The sequence below is a fragment of the Pongo abelii genome, chromosome 19 (genome assembly GCF_028885655.2).
Source record: "Pongo abelii isolate AG06213 chromosome 19, NHGRI_mPonAbe1-v2.0_pri, whole genome shotgun sequence".
Lineage (NCBI taxonomy): Eukaryota > Metazoa > Chordata > Mammalia > Primates > Hominidae > Pongo > Pongo abelii.
The window spans coordinates 58,872,785-58,892,945 of NC_072004.2; the positions used below are offsets into that span (position 1 = coordinate 58,872,785).

The window sequence follows — 20,161 nt, forward strand, 5'->3', positions numbered from 1 at the left end:
TTTTGATTTTAAGGAAATGTGGCAATCCTCTGACTAAATAATTACACTTTTATGAATTTATTCTAAGAAAATAAGGAGGTGCAAAAAAACTAACAGGTTGATTCAACAGAGCACTATGTATAATAGCAATAAACTAGAAATTATTATACTTGTCGGAAGCAATTGGGAATTTTGTAAATAAACTAGAGTACGACCATAAAGTAGAATGCCCCACAGCCATTAAAAATGTTACAGAAGAACATTTATTGACATGAAAAGGTGTTTCAGATATACTGATATGTCAAGCAAATAATAAAACAACATAGAGTAATGATTCATTTTGGTAAAAAATATATATGTATATATAGCAAAAAAAAAAAAAAAATCTGCAAGGACATATGCTAAATTGGTAACAGTGCTTACCCATGGGAAAGGGGTATACAGATGTTGATTTACTCTTTGGGTACCTGTATTTCCCAGTTTTTCTATAAATCACATCATTTGCTTCTGTCATAAGAAAAAGTAATATCTGTTATCATCCTTTATTTTGATTAAAACAAATCAATTTTTTTAAAAATCTTAGTTTTTTTAAGAAGCAGAAATTTCCAAATTGCCTCCAGAGACAATGATTTTATCCTCTGCAGAAGCTGGTCAGAACCTTCTTGATCACAGCCCCAGTTAGATACAGGGAAGAATGGTGCTTCCTACAGCTTCAGTGGCCTCAGCTCAGCTCTGTGCCCCAAGGCCAAACCAGCTCATCTCCAGCTCCATCCATCCTATTCTTGCTGAGTCACCAGTCTCATCATCTTTAGAGCCATGTCCCCTTGGTCAGAAGGAACCTAGAAAAAAACAACATCTGAGTTAGTGCTCCTGGTCCTATTCCTGGGGCTGGGGTCAGAGGCAACATCCTGAAACCTTGCTCCCAAAAAGGGAGCCAGCTCTGTGACAGCAACCTGTGCAGACACCTGGGCACATCCCTGAGAGAGGGTCCTTCCTGAAAATGACTCCTGCACTGGATGAAAGCTCTTCTGGGCCCCGACTGGGCTGGGTGGGAGGGACCTGGAGAAGTCAGCATTTAAGACAAGAACCTTCTACTCCATTTGGGGCTGATCTGTTGATTTCTTGGTAAGGGTCATGCTCATGATACTAGACCTAGCCTGTTCAAGGAAGAAGGAAGATTCTAAACATTTTAAAGGAGTCTGTCTAGAAGGGATCCCGGATTGAGAATAGAGAAATGGCTGAGAAGGAAGCTCACAGGAAAGAGCCACAAATAATAAAAACAAACAGGGCCCTTTGGATGGCATCTGATTTTTGCAGTTATTCAACTTTCTTTTGTTTTCTCTCAGATTTTTAGAATAAGTCCTTTAAAATTTCCTTCCCACACAGCATCAAAAGGGGGAAGGGCAGAGGCCTCAGTTTCTCCCCTACACAGAAGGGGTTGGAGTATATGGTCTCCCTGTTATGCAGTTCCCTGGCTCCATGGTTCTCTATGGCACACCCATCCTTGACTCTTCAGCCAAGAGTCCCCAGGAGGCACAGGCACGGTGGGGCATCCTAAAATATCATTTAATCAATGAAAGGGGAAGTGGTTTGGGGACGACTTAACAACAGTCTCCAAGGGCTATTTTAAGCCTGTCCCCAACTAATCTGTTGTTCTATATGTGACAAACCAAGAGGAAATGGGCCTGAACTCTAGTATACGAGCACGTGGTTGGCTTGTTCCATGCCCTCCTACCAGCCTCGGCAGGGACTTCTCTCTAGGGCAGGCTGAGCATCCCTCATTGGAAAATGCAAAATGCTCCACAATTCCAGCCTTTTTGAGTGCCACCATGAGGCCACAAGTGGAACATTTCACACCTGCCCCATGGGCGGCTGCATTCAAAATGCAGGCGTACAACACACAGTTTATTTCTGCATCCCCAAGGGGGTTACAGTACAGTAACCTTTTAATCAAAACACAGCATTGTAGGTAGAGAGCAAAAGCTGCTGTTGCTTGCTGTTGCTGTTGTCTAGCAGCTGACACAGGTATTCCGGTCATGCTACTATGCTGCTCAGTTACTCTGAACACAGTTTTTCCACTGTATTAATGGTATGTTGTATTTCTTACTGTGAAGTACTTATGTGTGACTATGTGCAAGAAAAAGATTGCTTATCGGCAGCATATACATTTGGAGTCAGAAATGATATGATGCCCGACAACCACAGATTGGTTGAAGAGCCATGGGTGGCTGAAATAGCCACCCTTTGCTCTCTAATAACTCAATGCACACAAACTTTGCTTCATGCACAAAATTATTTAAAATATTGTACAAAAGTACCTTCAGTCTATGTGTATAAGGTGTATATGAAACATAAATGAGTTCCATTGCCTAGACTTGGGTCCCATCCCCAAGATATCTCATTATGGATATGCAAATATTCTAAAATCCAAAAAAATTAAAAATCTGAAACATCAGAAGTTCCAAACATCTCAGATAAGGGGTACTCAACCTGTAACAGTGCTTTGCTCTAAGACTTCCTAATTTTTTTTTTTTAGTCAATATTGAAGGTTCTCAGATCCTGAGAGCCATAAATAATGCCCTCCCCTCTGTGCCCTGCTGCCTTGTTTGTTCTCCCTTTAGATTAAGTCTGTTTGTTTATTTATTTATTTACTTTTTGAGACAGAGTCTCACTCTGTCACCCAAGCTGGATACAATGGCATGATCTTGGCTCTCTGCAACCTCCACCTCCCAGGTTCAAGCGATTCTCCTGCCTCAGCCTCCTGAGTAGCTGGGATTACAGGTGCCCACCATCATGCCCAGCTAATTTTTGTATTTTTAGTAAAGATAGCCATGTTAGCCAGGCTGGTCTCGAACTCCTGACCTCAGGTGATCCACCTGCCTTCACCTCCCAAAATGCTGGGATTACAGGTGTGAGCCACCACACCTGGCCTAGATTAAGTGTCTTTTGAAAGTGGGCTGCTTTCTCTGGCTTCTTAAAGGAAGCTACTGTCTCTTCTCCTCACTACTCATTCATTTTCTCCAGTCTTTCCATTCTGGCTTCTGAGCTTGCCACCTCACCAAAATATCTCACCAACGCAGGTGCCAAGGACATCGGTGTAAACACATCATCACTCATGTTCCAGCCCTTCCCCTGAGTTCTCACCTGGCGCTGCGGGCCCCTCCCTGCTTTGGGGATGCCACGCATCCCTGGTCTCCCTTCTCACTTATCTGGCTGCTCCTTTCTCAGTCTCATTTGTAGGCTCTTCTTCTGCCTTCTGTTCTATAGGCAATTCAAACTCAGCTTGTGCAAATTCCCTCCATCCCAAACAACAATGCTGGAGCAGAAACCTGCAAGCCACCCTTCAGTTCTTTTCCACCCCAAATGATTACCAAGTCCTGCCAATTTTCCCTTCTTTACACTTTACCAAATCCATCCACTTTCCTCCTTTCTGGATTTACCTGACAGTCTCATTGATTGGTTCTTGGCCCCAGGCTTGCCCCATGCCCTCTACTGCTAGAATGGTATTTCTTGGACAAATCTGTTAATTTCACTCCTTTGCTTAAAACCCCTGCTTGGTGCCCTACTGTCTGAACTCCTTAGCGTGGTATGAAAATTCTCCCTCTGCAGCCACCTCCCTCCAGTGTCCATTCCAAGGCCTCACTGTCTGAGGCTCCTGTGGACCTTGTATTCACTGCCCTCCATGCTCCCCACCTCCTCCTCTTTCCTTAAATCACTCCTACGCATCACTTGGGGCACAATCTTCCAGATCTGCATGCCTGGGCAGGGCACCCTTCCCTGAGCCAAGCCCCCTCTTAGCATTGCTCGCCCGATGCTGTTGACAGTCTCCTTGCCTGTCTCTAGACCACAAGCTCCTTGAGGACAGGGACTGGGCACCACTCACCCTTGTGCTCGCAGTGCCTAGTGCTAATAGCAGAATTTTGTTAGGAAACTCAAAACACTCCCAAGCCCTAAGTATTTCTTTTTTAATTTTCCTTTTTTTTTTTTTTTTGAGACAGGGTCTCGCTCTGTCAACCAGGCTGGATTGCAGTGGCATGATCTTGGCTCACTATAGCTTCTAACTTTCAGGCTCAATCAATCCGCCCACCTCACTCAGCCTCCTGAGCAGCTGAGACCACAGGCATGTGCCACCGTGCCCGGTTGATTTTTGTTCTTTTATGAGACAGAGTCTCACTTTGTTGCCCAGGCTGGAGTGCAGTGGCGCTATCTCGGCTCACTGCAGCCTCCACCTCCCGGGTTCAAGCGATTCTCATGCTTCAGCCTCCCAAGTAGCTGGGATTACAGACATGTGCTACCACACATGGTAAATTTTCGTAGAGACAGGGTTTCGCCACGTTGCCAAGGCTGGTCTTGAACTCTTGAGCTCAAGCGATCCAGCCGTCTCAGCCTCCCAAAGTGCTGGGATTGCAGGCATGAGCCTCTGTGCCTGGCCTAATTTTCATATTTTTTGTAGAGACAAGGTTTCTCCATGTGGCCCAGGCTGGTCTCAAACTCCTGGGCTCCAGCAATCCACCTGCCTTGGTCTCCCAAAGTGCTGAGATTACAGGCGTGAGCCACTGCACCTGGCCCTCGGGCCCTCGTACTTCTTACAAGACCCACCTGGGCAGTGGACAGAGGTATAATAACTGCCTGTGGCTTCCCTCTCAGGATGATTTTTAAGTCTGGAACAAAAGCTCTCTCTCACCATGTGACCAGCTTTCAGAATCCAGTAGAAAGCAAGGTTCTTGTAGGACTTGACAAAAGCAGATGTTTCCAAAGATTTAGGGTCACTGTACAGGGCCTTCCACTTCAGCTGACTGAATTTAGGCAGTTCTGGCCACTTCAGTTTCCGCACCCAGGCCTCCTGACCTGGTGAGAAGAACAAAGAGAAAGGCCTGGCATTAACAGCTGGGTAGAGTAGGAAAAAAGTCTAGGTCCTAAAAGTTGGTGCTTCCCAAACTGCAGTATGCATGAAACTCACTCAGGATCTTGTTAAAATGCAAATTGTGATTCAGAAGATCAGGGTAGGGCCTGAGCATCTGCATTTCTGACTCCCCAGTGAAACCTAGGCTGCTGGGAGAAACCTAACAGCTGCAAAAAGCCTGACTGATTTTGCCTCTGCATCTCTCACCACCATCTGCTCTTTAGGAAGGGAACTGGGGACCTCTGGAGGCAGACAGGCCTGTGAGGAGGATTGAGAGATGTCGGGAATGAGATAGTGATAAGGATCACCTGGGATGAAAGCAGCAGCTTTCCAAATTGTCCTTGGTGTCCCTTGCTTACCAGTCACAAAAATATTCAATCCTTCTGGTTTCACAAGGTGTGTCACATCCATCAGACCCTGTGCCTCAATTAGCCTGCCAGTTCAGAGAACCTGTCTCTGAGCCTCCACCAGGCCCTATTTAATTTGGAAGTGAACAAATTAAATAGGTGGTAGGTGATAGGGCAGGAGTTAGGATTCCACAAAGACCATTTCCCCTGGGTCTTCAGGGTTACAGTCGTTAGGGTTTAGTTTTAATTCACTCTGCAGTGGTTAACATCGACTGTGATGTCGCACAAAAATGAGGCTCTCCCTTAATTAAATAGCGCATTTGCCCAATAACCAGGAAAATGTCTTTCTAAGTTTTGTGGTAGAGACAGGTGGTGTTCTTTTCTTTAATCATACCAAAGGGCCCCCAAACCTGGATAGGCCCAGGCTTCTGAGGGGTCACAGCCATGTGCAGCTCCCCACTCTTTGAATAATCAAGGTCGGGGTAGACGGATGTAATGGGAAATGGCCTTCCACCTGGCGTTTCAACATCACCCGCCCCAAGACTGACATGTCCAAGGCCAGTTCCCTTCCAGTTGAACCCATAAAACTGCCTCTATGTGCCTCTCAGAGTCAATTCCTACCCATGGTATCTACGATGAGATCAAGCTGTCCGTTATACACGGTCACGTTGATCCCTGCCTCCAGCAACTCGTCCACAATGCTAATGACTGGCTTCATGAAGTCCTCCTCCATGTTCACAAAGACGTTGGTAGCCTGGCCTGCACATGGGGAAGGAGAAAGACGGAGTAGCTTGGAATCTGCCAGAACGGGAGGTACCTTTCAGCCCAGAGCATCTTGGGCTCCAGCACTGAACAACGACTGAATGCACAGATGCTTCACAAACAGGGATGAACCAGCCCAGAAATTTGTGCCGACTGGTCAGGTGTAAGGCACACATAAATAGCACATGTGGTCCATTCTCTTGAGAGCTTGTGATGACAGCAGGCGCCATTTTTAATGAGGAATTGACACCTGGAATAGGCTACTGTCCAAGGAAACAGGGAGGGAGAGGCCCAGGAAATACTCATTAGGCTGGTACACTCAGGGAATAAATTGTGCTTTGGGCCAATGTCAGTTTTCCTGTTTTTTTGAGTAACACCAGGGCCAAGTTTCAAGTCCTGAACAGGTAGGCCTACCTTATAATAAACCAGATCAAACCTAAACCAATTCAGAGCTGGCCCTCAGGAAAGCCAAATGAATAACAAGCCCCAGGCAAGAGAGGAGCTAATACTCTTGCGAGCTCCTGCGCCTCAGCATTATCGTAACACTGAACGACAGCAATAACAGTGGCAGCCACCATTATTTGCTAGTCACTGCCAAGGAGGCATCTGACAAGCAACATCCCATTTTCTTCTTCATTACCTTGGGAGATAAGGAGTCTTTTTTTAAAAAAATTTAATTTTTATTTATTTATTTACTTATTTGAGACAGAGTCTCACCCTGTCACCCAGGCTGGAGTACAGGGGCACAATCTCAGCTCACTGCAGCCTCTACCTCCCAGGTTTAAGCGATCCTCCCACTTCAGCCTCCCAAGTAGCTGAGACTACAGGTGCACACCACCACGCCCAGCTCTTTTTTTTTTTTTTCAGACAGAGTTTCACTCTTATTGCCCAGGCTGGAGTGCAATGGCACAATCTTGGCTCACCGCAATCTCTGCCTCTCGGGTTCAAGCGATTCCCCCACCTCAGCCTCCCAAGTAGCTGGGATTACAGGCATGTGCCACCCCACCCGGCTAATTTTGTATTTTTAGTAGAGACAGGGTTTCTCCATGTTGGTCAGGCTGGTCTCAAACTCCTGACCTCAGGTGATCTGCCCACCTCGGCCTCCCAAAATGCTGGGATTACAGGCGTGAGCCACCACACCCGGCCACAACCAGCTCTTTTTATTTGAGCTAATTTTTCTTCATTTCTAAAATTCTCTCAGCACTCAGGAGTAATGAAAAAACCAGGGATAGAATGAGCCCTCTGGTGACTGCAGGTTGGGAGAGGAGGGCCCATGTCCCCTGAGAAAGCTCCCAGCAGCAGCAAATTGTAGGCTCCCAGCAGCAGCCGCAGGACCACTGACCCCATATCCCTGGGGTATCTTGAACACACATGAAGCAAAACCCTCTTAGGCTTGGAGTGTTTTCTCTTCAGAAACCTGAGATCTCTGCTTGCTCAAGGCCTCCCTATAAGACTAAAGTAGGAACTTAACCAAGATTTCTACCTGGCCCTGGTCTCTAAGGATTTCATTATTTCCTCACCATGGCCTTGAGACCAGAACGCAGTAATGCCCGGCCATATCCAGCATCAGGATGCCTGGGGAGGTCAGCAAGAGAGAGCTGGTCAAAATCTGCCCAAGCACCTGGGCGTGTCTGACATCCTACAAGGACCTTTGGCGCGAAATCTCATCTGCAACCAACTGTGGCCTTGGATGTAGCTTTTTTATCTTAATTTTTTATTATGGAAAATTTCAAATGGACACAAAAGAGAAGTGTACAATGCTCCGATGTACCCATACTAGGCTTCAACAATTATTAACTCACAACCAATTACACACTGTTTCCCTCCCCACTCAGTTCCCTACCAACCCCTTATTTTGAACCAATTTTGACAAGTCTTTTTTTTCCCCTTTTTAAGAAAGAGGGTTTCTCTCTGTTGCCCGGGCTGGAGTGCAGTGGCACAATTATAGCTCACTGTAGCCTCAAACTCCCGGGTTCAAGCAATCCTCCTACCTCAGCCTCCCAAGTAGTTAGGACTATATGCCACATGCCACCATGCCCAGCTAATTTTTCTATTTTTTTAATAGAGATCGGGTTTTACTATGTTGCTTAATTGTGGCCTCAAGCAATCCTCTCAACTCAGTCTCCCATAGTGGTGGGATTATAGGCATGAGCCACTGCATCCAGCCCTGACAAGTCATTCACTGTCTCTATATCTATTTACTCACCTACAAAATGTAGACAGTAATATTGTTTACCTATAACCTATCATCACCAACAACAAAACCCACCCTACAAATTCAGGTCTCTGAATTTGCACCTCTTTTCTCCCCATAACTATATAAACGGCACTTAATTAGGTCATATAAGTACCTCCCCAGGATTGATCCTCAGGAATAATTTTGAGCTTCTTTCTGATGGGGCCATTCATGAGCTGGCTTAAGGCATCTTGTTGTAGGTGTCTCATGTGGCGCTGACAAAGACGAACTAAAACCAAACTGGTAGATGGTGAGTCAAAGGACTGGAAGTAAGGCCAAGAGGACATCTTTTTTTTTTTTTTTTTTTTTTTTAGACAGAATCTCTCTCTGTCGCCAGGCTGGAGTGCAGTGGCGTGATCTCGGCTCACTGAAACCTCCACCTCCTGGGTTCAAGCAATTCTCCTGCCTCAGCCTCCCGAGTAGCTGGAACTACAGGCACCCGCCACCATGCCCAGCTCATTTTTGTATTTTTAGTAGAGACAGGGTTTCACCATGTTGGCCAGGATGGTCTCGATCTCTTGACCTCATGATCCGCCTGCCTCAGCCTCCCAAAGTGCTGGGATTACAGGTGTGAGCCACCGCACCTGGCCATGAGGACATCTTTACCAAGCTGCTGGGGATGCTGCACAGCAAGAGGGAGGGTTTCAGATTCAGCTGGAAAAGGAAAAGCGTCACTTTGATTCACCCCCAGCGGGAGGAAGGAAATCAGAAACACATTGAAAGTGGAGAGGCTTTATTATTAGGTTGGTGCAAGAGTAACTGCGGTTTTTGCCATTAAAAGTAATGGCAAAATTTCTAAATTTCAATGGTACTCCAGCCTGGGCAACAGAGTGAAACCCTATCTCTTAAAAAAAAAAAAGGGAAAAAATAGATTTGTCAAAATTGATTCAAAATACGGGGTTGGTAGGGAACTGGGTGGGAAGGGAAATAATGCTTCATTGGTTGTGAGTTAATAATTCTTGAAACCTGTCAAAAACCGCAGTTACTTTTGCACCAACCTAATAGTATTGATTGTACATTCTATAGACTTGGGGGCCATTGGGATTCTCCAGAACGGCCAAAGAGAATCATCTAGGAAGTGGAACATAGGGTATCCTGCAGCCTTTATATGCTTCTTGGTTGGCTGAAAGATGACTAAATTCAGCCTTGAATTGATGTTGTTATTTGGTGTACGGAAGCTGGTTTCTAAACTTCAAAAACATCATGCTATGTGACAGAAGCCAGTGCAAAAGACTAACTATTGTGTGATTGTATTTATATAAAATGTCCAGAAAAGGCAAATCTAAAGAGACAGAAGCCAGATGAGTGGTTGCCTGGGGCTGGGAGTGGAAATGAGAACTGTCTGCAAGCGGACACGTGGGATCTGAGGTGACGGAAATGCTCCAAAACTGGATTGTAGTGATGACTACACAACTCTGGGAATATACTGAAAACCACTTACAGTGAGTTAATTTTATGGTATGCAAATTATATGTTAATAAAGTTTTTTTTTTGTTTTTTTTTTTTTAATAAACAGGTTTCTTTTTGCATGGAGGCTGAGGCAGGGACTAATAACTTCAAGGTTCACTCACCTAGGTGGCTCTGTGTGAATTCTAGACTCGACTCCATTGTAGACGTGGGAGTGCTTTTAGTTAAGATGTTATAGAAGTTCACCCCATCTGTGTTCTGAAATATAAAAGTTTATTTGGCTGTTTGTTTCATTTTCCTATCATCAAAGCTGCCAAACAGAAAGACACATGGCTCTTCATCTTATCCAAGGACAGGTTTAATTTTGTAAATTTGCTTGGATCAGAAGAAATACAGCTTTGGTTGGGCCCAGTGGCTCATGCCTGTAATCCCAGCACTTCGGGAGGCTGAGGTGGGTGGATCACTTGAGCCCAGGAGTTCGAGACCAGCGTGGTCAACATGGTGAAACCCCTCTCTACTGAAAACACAAAAATCAGCCAGGCATGGTGGTGCTCACCTGTAGTCCCAACCACTCTGGAGGCTGAGGCATGAGAATCACTCAAACCCAGGAGGCAGAGGTTGCAGTGAGCCGAGATCGGGCCACTGCACTACAGTGTGGGTGACAGAGCCAGACTTGGTCTCAAAAAAAAAAAAAAAAGAAAGAAAGAAAGAGGCCGGGCGCGGTGGCTCACGCGTGTAATCCCAGCACTTTGGGAGGCTGAGGTGGGTGGATCACCTAAGGTCAGGAGTTCAAGACCAGCCTGGGCAACACGGTGAAACCCCATCTCTACTAAAAATATAAAAATTAGCTGGGTGTGGTGGTGCGTGCCAATTATCTCAGCTACTTGGGAGGCTGAGGCAGGAGAATCACTTGAGCCCAGGAGGCAGAGGATGCAGTGAGCCAAGACTGTGCCATTGCACTCCAGCCTGGGCGACAGAGCGAGACTGTGTCTCAAAAATAAATAAATAAAGGAAAAAAGAAAAAAAGAAAAAAGAAAATAAAGAAAGAAATGCCGCTCTGAAGGCCCAGAAACCAGCTGTGTCAGCCCACTCTCCCTGGAGTGGTGAGCATCTCATATGAGCGGTGATCAGGCCCTGCAGGGAAAAAACCAACGGCCTAGGTGTTAATTTACAGGGAGAACAGAGCTGCAGAGGGGCCTACACTCCCAAGTCCTTAGCCTACACATTCTTTCCTTCTGGCTCTCTGGAGTCAGAATGTTGCTTGGCAAGGGTCCCAATAAGGGAATGTGTTGTCTCCACACACTCATCTGTGCAAGACAGTCTTTTTTTTTTTTTTTTTTTTTTAATAGAATCCATACATTTAGTGAAGGACAAGCAAGTCTTGCAGGCCTGGGTGGCTTTCTGACTCTGTAAGGAGCCACTACTTCACTGCTCAGACCCAAGAGATTTATTATCTAGCATGCAATCATTTGCAGATATGTGGGGAGCCTCAGTATAGACTCCAAGTTTGACAACACCAACCACGGGCCCTGTACCCACCAGAAAAAGCCAAGCAGGCTGGCCTCTGAGTGTTTCCCCATTTTACCTGTTCAATGATCATTTCTGCTTTCCCCCACAGCTCTGTGGCCTCTCTGTAGAGCCCCTTATTTACGGCATTCAGTACTTGCTCTGCAACCTTAGACACCTCTGCCAGACCTTTGTCTTCAAGAAGAGACTGGAATGCAAACCAAAAGCAAAAAGACCCACTTTACTTGGGAACATCAATCTGGTATTGCTGCAGTTAGGGAGGGGTAGGAGAAAGAGGGGAAGGAAGGAGAACGGGAGCTCACATATCAAAGTGTATTGTTACAAGCCACATGTTTATTGGATGAAACACAGCAAATTGTTAACTGAACCTAAGTAGGTATTCACAGTGATCTTTCAACATTTCTGCATATTTGAAAATTTTTGTAATAAAAATTTAGGGCATTGGAAAAATGTGTTTCTTATATCTGGAAAAAAGTGATGTGTGCTGATTTTCTTTCAATTTGTCCCTGAGGCGAGCTCTTGCTTTGGGTCTCCAACTCTATATGGATGACTAGTCCCTAAAAAGTAGTGTCAACCACATAGGCAAACTCATCCATCATCTCTTTTTCTGGGGTCACAGCCAGAAGAGATCTGCTGGGCTGTTTGCCCAGAGGGCACAGATGTGTATCTACTTACCATGCTGTACAGGTAAGGTCCCCAGGAGAGCACCGAATCTAAAGGAAACCACATATGTACAAATCAAGTATGTCATACCTCTGTCTTTTCAAAGACAAACCTACTGTGTTCTCTCTAAAGAAGAAAGAGACAGAAGCAAGAAACCTGGTGGCTTTGGATTGGAAGGCTCCTCGATTCACCTGTACCCATGCAGGAGGCGGGCTGATGTCTCAGTGTCTGGAAGGTGGAATAAGGGTGTGGGGGCCTTTCTGTTGACTCTTAGAACTAATGGCACATTAATTTGGCCTGATACTGGTCCAGCAAGTGAGTCATTGCCGATGACAGCATCCCCACAGGTAGGCTGTAGGTATGCAGGTGGAGGCTCTTATCTGTGGACCTCTAGGCCTTTTGACAGCTTAAAATATTTCCCCACCCTCACATTTCTGCTCTGCATCTTATTTGCTCCTCCAGTTTGGAGATATTAGCTTCTGCCAAGGAGCTAAATAAGGAAGATGACTAATGAGTTTGCAACAATGCAAGTGGCTATATTGCCAACTGGCTTATTCCCATCCCACGAACATATTGAGAATTTACTAAGGGTCTGGAGGCAGCAAAAGCTTAAGATATAAATGTGAGTAACATAATGCCTGTCCTCAAAGAGAATAGTAGTTGACCTTGGTTTAGACAAGCTCACAACTATTAAATACTGTATCACTAGGTAAGACAAGTGCTATTGAAAGACACGCCAACAAAGAATCAAGGACCTCAACTTATAAAGCACATTTGAGGATGTCTCTCCTTAGCTTAAAAGTATTCAATGGCTCCTTAAGGCAAAGTGTCTCAAAGTAGGTTTCAAGTAGTCTTAGTTCTGCAGGAACTAAGTCCATGTTGCCCAGTCTGGTCTCGAACTTTTAGGCTCAAGCAATCTGCTCGCTTTGGTCTCCCAAAGTGCTGGGATTACAGATGTGAGCCACCACGCCTGGCCTGGACTGGTATTCTTTTACAGTACACTCTGAGAAATGCAAGCACACCAGGACTTCCGTGGCCTAGCTGTTAATCACCTCCCAGGCTTAACCTTCAAACTTGTTTCTTAGTTTCTTGAAACACAGGATTGGCTGCAGTTCTCTGATGCATCCCACTTCCTGTTTGATCTGGGCCAGAGACTGGTAAACTTTCTGTAAAGGGACAGATAGTAAATAATTTTGGCCCTGTAGGCCAGCCTATCTCGGTTGCAACTACTCAACTCTGTTCTTACAGCCTCCAAACAGCAATAGACAGTAAATTAACTTTTACCGGCTGGGTGCGGTGGCTCACGCCTATAATCCCAGCACTTTGGGAGGCCGAGGCGGGCAGATCACCTGAGGTCAGGAGTTGGAGACCAGCCTGGCCAACATGGTGAAACCCCATCTCCACTAAAAATACCAAAAACATTAGCCAAGCGTAGTGGCGGGCACCTGTAATCCCAGCTACTCAGGAGGCTGAGACAGGAGAATCGCTTAAACCTGGGAGGCGGAGGTTGCAGTGAGCCGAGATCGCGCCATTGCACTCCAGTCTGGGCAACAAGAGCAAAACTCCGTCTCAAAACAAACAAACAAAAACAAACAAACAAACAAAAAAAACTTATTTACCAGAGCAGGCGGCAGGGCAGACTTGACTCATGGGCCCTTGTTTACCAACCTTTGAAGTAGGCCTGCATTGTTCAATAGAACTTTCTACAGTAATAGAAGTGTTCTGTATCTGTGCAGTCCAAAAATGCTAGCTAATAGCCACATGTGTCTATGGAGTACTTGGGTGTGGAGAGTGCCACTGAAAAAATGAAATTGTATTTAAAAATTATAATTAAATTTATATAGTCACATGTGGCAAGCGGTTACCATACTGACATGGTCACATGGACTTAGTGACAGTGCAGATCAAGACCTTCTTGAAGATCAGGAGCATATCTGTGTATCTTTGCCTAGCACCTAGAACAGTATCTACTACCTAGCAAGCAATTAACAATTGTTCATGGAAATTAACAATACTTCTCCCTCAAAAACCAATGTTTCTGGGATAGAGGGGCAATACTTAAAGTGGACCTGGAAGGATGGATTATGATCCAGACAAACAGATTCATAAGGTAAAGTGGGTCACAGCAAGGAGAAAAAGGTAGATTCCAAACACGACGAATAACACTTGCAAAGCCAGGAAACGAAATGTACTGATCTTGGAGAGATAGTGTAGCAAGATGGTTAGGTTGCTTGGATTCCAGTACCTGCAGCCTGGATTTGAATCCCAGTTCTACCATTTAGCTAGGTGACTCTAAGAAAGTTGCTTAACCTCTCTAAGTCTCAGTTTCATCATTTACAAAATTAGGATAACAATAGCATCCATCCCATGGAGTTGTTGTAAGGATTACATGAAGTTAGCACATGTAAAGTACTTAGTGCTACTGTGAAACTGAGGAGACCCCACGAGGAAGTGAGAGGGCCAGCATCATAATTTTGAGTCATAAACAACTCTTATCTGTGTTCCCAATGAGGATGCTCAGTTATGAAACAGCACACCTCTGGGTTGCAAGACCTGATGGAGACTTTGTCTTGCCGTCAACATGAACAAAAGAGCAGGATCTGACAAGAAACTCTCATGCTTCTGACCTAGGCTTCTGCAGTTTTATGATGTCCTACGAGATCCATCCAGGAAGGAAAAACAGATCAACGAATAGCAGCCCTCCTCTTCATGCTGACTCAGTTTTATGCTACTTCAGTCCCACCCTGCAGATGGCAAACATGAGGGCAAGAAATAACCATTCCAAGTCGTAATGGTTATTGGGAACATGGCTCTGTAACAAGCGAATCCCTATCTTTTAGGGGGAAATATTACCTTTTATAAATGATTATTTTTAAAAAACTGAGCCATAATCACAAATCACAAGTGTACCTTCAGAAGAGTTTGATGAATGCATATGCCCGTGTAACCACCCCCTGCAGTCAAGATATATTTCCCTCATGTCCCTTTCCTGCTTATTTCCCTCCCTTGCCCCTAGGCAGCCTCTCTTCTGATTTCTAACTCGATAGTTTGGTTTTGCCTGGGAAAAATCACGTTTTGTTAGGTTAGAACAATGGTTCTCAATCAGGAATGGTTTTGTTCCCCAGGGAGACATTTCTGGTTGTCACACTGGAGTGGTGCTACTAGCATCTCCTGAGCAGAGGCCAAGGATGCCGCTGATAATATCCTACAATGCACAGGACAGCCTCCCACAAAAAGAACTATATGACCCACAATGTCAATAGTGCTGAGAAACCCCGTGTTAGAGTGAACGCCACCAGGATGATTGTTTCAGATGTCTGGAGCCACACCCTGGGTGTCTGCAACATAAACAACTCTTATTTATGCTCACAACACGGATGTTCAATTACGAAACTGCACACCTCTGAGTTGCAAGACCAGACGATAACCTTGTCTTGCCATCAATATGCGTAACAGATGGGAATTTTACCCCAAATGCTTATGTCAGCATCAGGGAAGTAGAGGGGACAGGATGACAAAACAGATTTGCCTTTGTACTGAGCCGCACAGACCTGGATTTGAATCCTGACTAGGGCACTCATCCTATGTGGCAGAGAGCACATTTCATGACCTCTCTGAGTCTTCAGAATGCCTCCAATTGTAAAATTTGATCCTTTTGTTGTGATAATTAAATTAAGAAAACTCAGTTCAGCCCTTAGTGGTCCATGGTAGGTACTCTGTCCCTGTATTTCTTGGATGTAGCAAACACTTTCTCTAAGGGCCCAGAACATTCTGCTGCTTAGCTCTTTGATCTGAACAACACAGCCCAAAGTCCCAGGAAAGGATGGGCAAAAGGGGAGTGAAAAAATGCCTGAAAATGCCATACTTACCAACAGGGGAGATCCAGGAATCACCCAAGGCAACCCCCGCAAAGTTGCACTTGATGGTCCCTCGCTGAATGGCCTGAAAGAGGAAACAAGAAACGTCCTCAGGCCAGGCGCAGTGGCTCACCCAGTAATCCCAACACTTTGGGAAGCTTAGGCAGGAGGATCACTTGAGCCTAGGAATACAAGACCAGCCTAGGCAATGTAGTGAGACCCCATCTCTACAAAAAGTTAAAAAATCAGCGGGACATGGTGGTATGTGCCTTATAGTTCCAGATACCCAGGATGCTGAGGTCAGAGGATCACTTGATCCCAGGAGGTCGAGGCTAGCCTGGGCAGCATGGCAAAACCCCATCTCTACAAAAAAATACAAAAATTAGCCAGGCACGGTGGTGCTCATCTGTAGTCCCAATTACTCGGGAGGCTGAGGCAGGAGGATCGCTTGAGCCCAGCAGGCAGAGGCTGGAGTGAGCCATGATCATGCTACTGTACTCCAGCCTCTAGCCTGGGCAACACGGCAAGATCCTGTCTCAAAAAAAAAAAAAAAAAAAAAAAAAAGTCTGAATATTTGAGATGAAAATTTACAGAAATAGAAAGTTGAGAACTACTGATTGAAGAAAGCAGGCTGAAACCAGTATGTATAATATGATCTCATCCAGCTAAACAATTCTATATAAATGTGCACAAAAATATGTAGAAAGCTATATACCCAGATGCTAACTATAGTGATCTCCATCAGGTGGGAAGGTGAAGTTTTCATTTTTAATTTATGCTTGTTATAGTTTCCAATGTTCTATAATGTACATATGCTGTTTCTATAATTTTTTAATTAATAAATCTTAAAAAAACACCCTTATTTAAACTCACTGATATTCAAACATAGGAGATAGAAGGAAATGTGAAAGTCTTTGATTTTGCCTCATTTGTGCCCTCACACTCACCAGCTGACTGCAGTTAAATGTGTCATGTATCCTTCTAACCCTTTCGTTTACCATCACAGCATGCAAATCTATCTCCACATATGGAAGCGTTTTTGACTTACAAACAAGGTTATCTCATATCGTTCCACAACTAAATACCCAAAGGACAACTTTCCACACTCAGTACATATAGCTCTCTGTATTCTTTCTTTTTTCTTTCTTGTAGAGACAGGGGTCTCACTATGTTGTCCAGGCTGGTCTCTAACTCCTGATCTCAAGCAATCCTCCTACCTCAGCCTCCCAAATTGCTGAGATCCGTTCTTTTTTTTTTTGAGAAAGAGTCTCGCTCTGTCACCCAGACTAGAGGCACAATCTCAGCTGACTGCAACCTCCGCTCCCTGGGTTCAAGCAGTTCTCCTGCCTCAGCCTCCCTAGTAGCTGGGATTACAGGCGTGCACTACCACGCCCGGCTAATTTTTGTATTTTTAGTAGAGATGGGGTTTCACCACGTTGGCGAGGCTGCTCTCCAACTCCTGACCTCAAGCGATCCACCCGCCTCGGCCTCCCAAAGTGCTGGGATTACAGGCGTGAGCCACCGCGCCTGCCTGGATCCATTCTTTATGCTGGCTGCAAAGCATTTCATCTTCGAAAGATATACCTACTTTATTTAAGCAATCCTCTACTGACAGCCAACCAGCTGTTTTCAGTTTATAAACATTATAAACAATGGCATAATAAACATTCTCTGACATATACGTATGTATAAGTACTCCCATAGGACAAAACTATTGGGTCAAATGACACATACATTTAAAAAATTGACAGACATTGTCAAATTGTCCTTTTAAATTTAAATTAATTTGTATTCCCATCAAAAGTACACGACAGCACTTATTTCCCTGACTTCTTACCAAAACTGGGTGTTACCAGTCTTTTAAATATTTACAAATCTCATGGACTTGGCTTACTAATAAAAGCTGAAGATTTTTCTTATGTCTAAAGGCTGTTTATATTTCTTCTATAAATTGCTTGTCCACATTTGTCTTTGCCCATTTTTCTACTAGGACATTGGTTTTTGTTTTTGTTTTTGTTTTTTTCCTGAGACACAGTCTTGTTCTGTCACTCAGGCTGGAGTGCAGTGCCATAATCACAGCTCACTGCAGCTTCAACTTCTTGAGCTCAAGCGATCCTCCCACCTCATCCTCCCAGGTAGCTGGGATTACAGCCAGGAGCCACTGTGCCCAGCTTATTTTTTTTTTTGTAGAAACAGGGTCTCGCTATGTTGCCCAGGCTGGTCTGGCACTCCCGGTCACAAGCGGTCCTCCTGCCTGGGCTTCCCAAAGTGCTGGGATTATAGGCGTGGGCCACTGCATTCTGTCCTAATTTTTATTTTTATGTTTAGGTTTTAATCCATCCAGAATTAATATTTTATACAAGGCAAGAATACAAGTTTTCTATTTTCCAAAGTGATAGATATATGTCTCCATAACATTTATTGACATTATATCCATGCCCCAATGATTTGAAATGTTATCTTATATTTATATATGATCATATATATTTATATATGATCATATATATTTATATAAAATACAAATACATGATACACATACATATATATGTGTGTGTGTTTCTGGATTCTGTATCCTGCCGCAAATAATCTATTTGTCTATTGCTATGTTAGTACCACATTCTTTTACTCACTCATGCTTTATATCTTGTTCCAGATCTAGCAGGGCAATCTTCACTCTTCTTTTAAAAACTTTTCATGGTTATTACTACAGATTTAATCTTACTCTGCATGTACATGGCCCTATTCAAAGTATATTTAATATCACGTGAGTATATAAAAGAAACATAATTGATTTTCTGTCCAAAACCATAACAACAAAGTTATTTTCCATTACCTTATAAAGCTCTAGACCAATGCCAGCTGCCATTTTTCCTCCATAGGACTCTGAGAAAATGTAGAATGGAACTGTCTAGCAAGAAAAGGAATTTACACAGAAATAACTACCTTGATTGCTTTTTGAGTCACACAAATTAATTTCAAATTTCTATTGCACGTAATGGCCAGAAAAAACAAATCTGCTTTGTCTTCCTCCCCCACCACTCCGTATCTGATTATTGCGTCTGATTAGAATGCTCACTCCAAGGTCATTCTTTCAAGTTAAATATTAACTTTAGAGATGACAGAAACAAAAGTCCACAACCCAATCTTGGGAATAAAAAAGTTTTCTCTGAAATCAGCTAGGCATTAAACTCCGGAGGCAGTTCAGATTTATGCTGATGGATGTAGAGTTGCTATTGCCAGCCCTTTACTTAGCTGTTCCTGAGTCTTTGCTTACCTGGAATTCTTTGTGGCAACTGAAGAAGGTCTTCAGGAGAACCATCATGTCTGAAGCCACCATAGCCAGGTCCTTGGCATAGGCACCACTACCATTCACATAACTGAACCCAGTGCCCACGGGATTATCCACAAATAGGAGACTGGCAGCCTGGAGCTACGTACCACAGAGGAAAACGAAATGTTGCAATCAGACATGTGGTCACCAATCATCTTTGGATCATTTTCTACTAGCTCAGCAAAACCAACACATGTGAGGATACCAGCGTGGTGATGATATCCCTGTTGCTAAAAGAGATTTTTAAAAATAAGGGACAGGAACATAGAAAAAAAAAAAAAAACAAAGAATGGCCAACCACCCCCGCCGCCCCCCCACCACAAAAAAAAAAGGGAGAGGCAGGAAGGAAAGATTAACACACACGGGGATCAAATAATCTGGGCTGTTGCTTTTCACACAATACAATGTACTAAATGTAATAAACTAGCGCAGAAAGAAGCATGCAGAGACAGTCTATGCACTAACTCGAAGAAGCCAGAGGACACTCAAAGTCTGGACACATCAGTTTTCTTGGAAATGCATCCAATTTCCACATTGGCCTGGCTTCTCTGTACACTGCAAGAACAGAATTTATTCTAATACCTTTTCCAAAGAGGTTGAGAGTTATAAAATTTACATATAAAAGATCCTGAATAATGACACAGTCCAGCCATGTCCCTTGCTGATGAGGAAATTAAAGCCCAGAAAGAGCCCAGAATGTGCCTAAGGTCACAAAATTGGACAGGCAGTGGCAGCATCAGGACTGGGACCATGGTCCTCACTCATATGGCCCTTTTAGTTCTAGGAGGCTTGGGGACAAGTGGGGGTGGGGGGTGGAGGTAGGGGATGACTCTACAACCACTCCTGGAAGTGAGACTTCTGTTGGAACCAAGCACAGGAAAGGCCCAGGCCAGGAGGACAGCATGTACAAAGACCCTGAGGCAAGAGTAGGAAGCACTTAAGAAAGACCAGAGGCCGGGCGCGGTAGCTCGCGCCTGTAATCCCAGCACTTTGGGAGGCTGAGGCGGGAGGATCACGAGGTCAGGAGCTCGAGACCATCCTGGCTAACACGGTGAAACCCCGTCTCTACTAAAAATACAAAAAATTAGCCAGGCGCAGTGGCGGGCGCCTGTAGTCCCAGCTACTCGGGAGGCTGAGGCAGGAGAATGG

The 20,161-nt window shown here is 44.5% G+C and overlaps 1 protein-coding gene across 2 annotated transcripts in view; it reads right to left on the minus strand.

The window, feature by feature from the left end:
- Positions 1-219: 219 nt before the first annotated feature.
- SCPEP1 (serine carboxypeptidase 1) overlaps positions 220-20,161 on the minus strand; it is a 29,125-nt gene continuing 9,183 nt past the window's right edge. Inside the window, exons 4-13 of one of the 2 annotated variants that reach the window (XM_002827340.4) lie at positions 18,956-19,111; positions 18,515-18,589; positions 15,694-15,766; positions 11,837-11,874; positions 11,220-11,348; positions 9,799-9,892; positions 8,343-8,456; positions 5,851-5,988; positions 4,664-4,827; positions 220-818 (exon numbers count right to left, since the gene is read on the minus strand). In XM_002827340.4, the coding sequence (XP_002827386.1) occupies positions 756-818; positions 4,664-4,827; positions 5,851-5,988; positions 8,343-8,456; positions 9,799-9,892; positions 11,220-11,348; positions 11,837-11,874; positions 15,694-15,766; positions 18,515-18,589; positions 18,956-19,111 (1,044 nt within the window). In that variant the 3' untranslated portion in view covers positions 220-755. The remainder of the gene's footprint in view (positions 819-4,663; positions 4,828-5,850; positions 5,989-8,342; positions 8,457-9,798; positions 9,893-11,219; positions 11,349-11,836; positions 11,875-15,693; positions 15,767-18,514; positions 18,590-18,955; positions 19,112-20,161) is intronic. The other variant, XM_009251584.4, reaches the window with a different exon arrangement.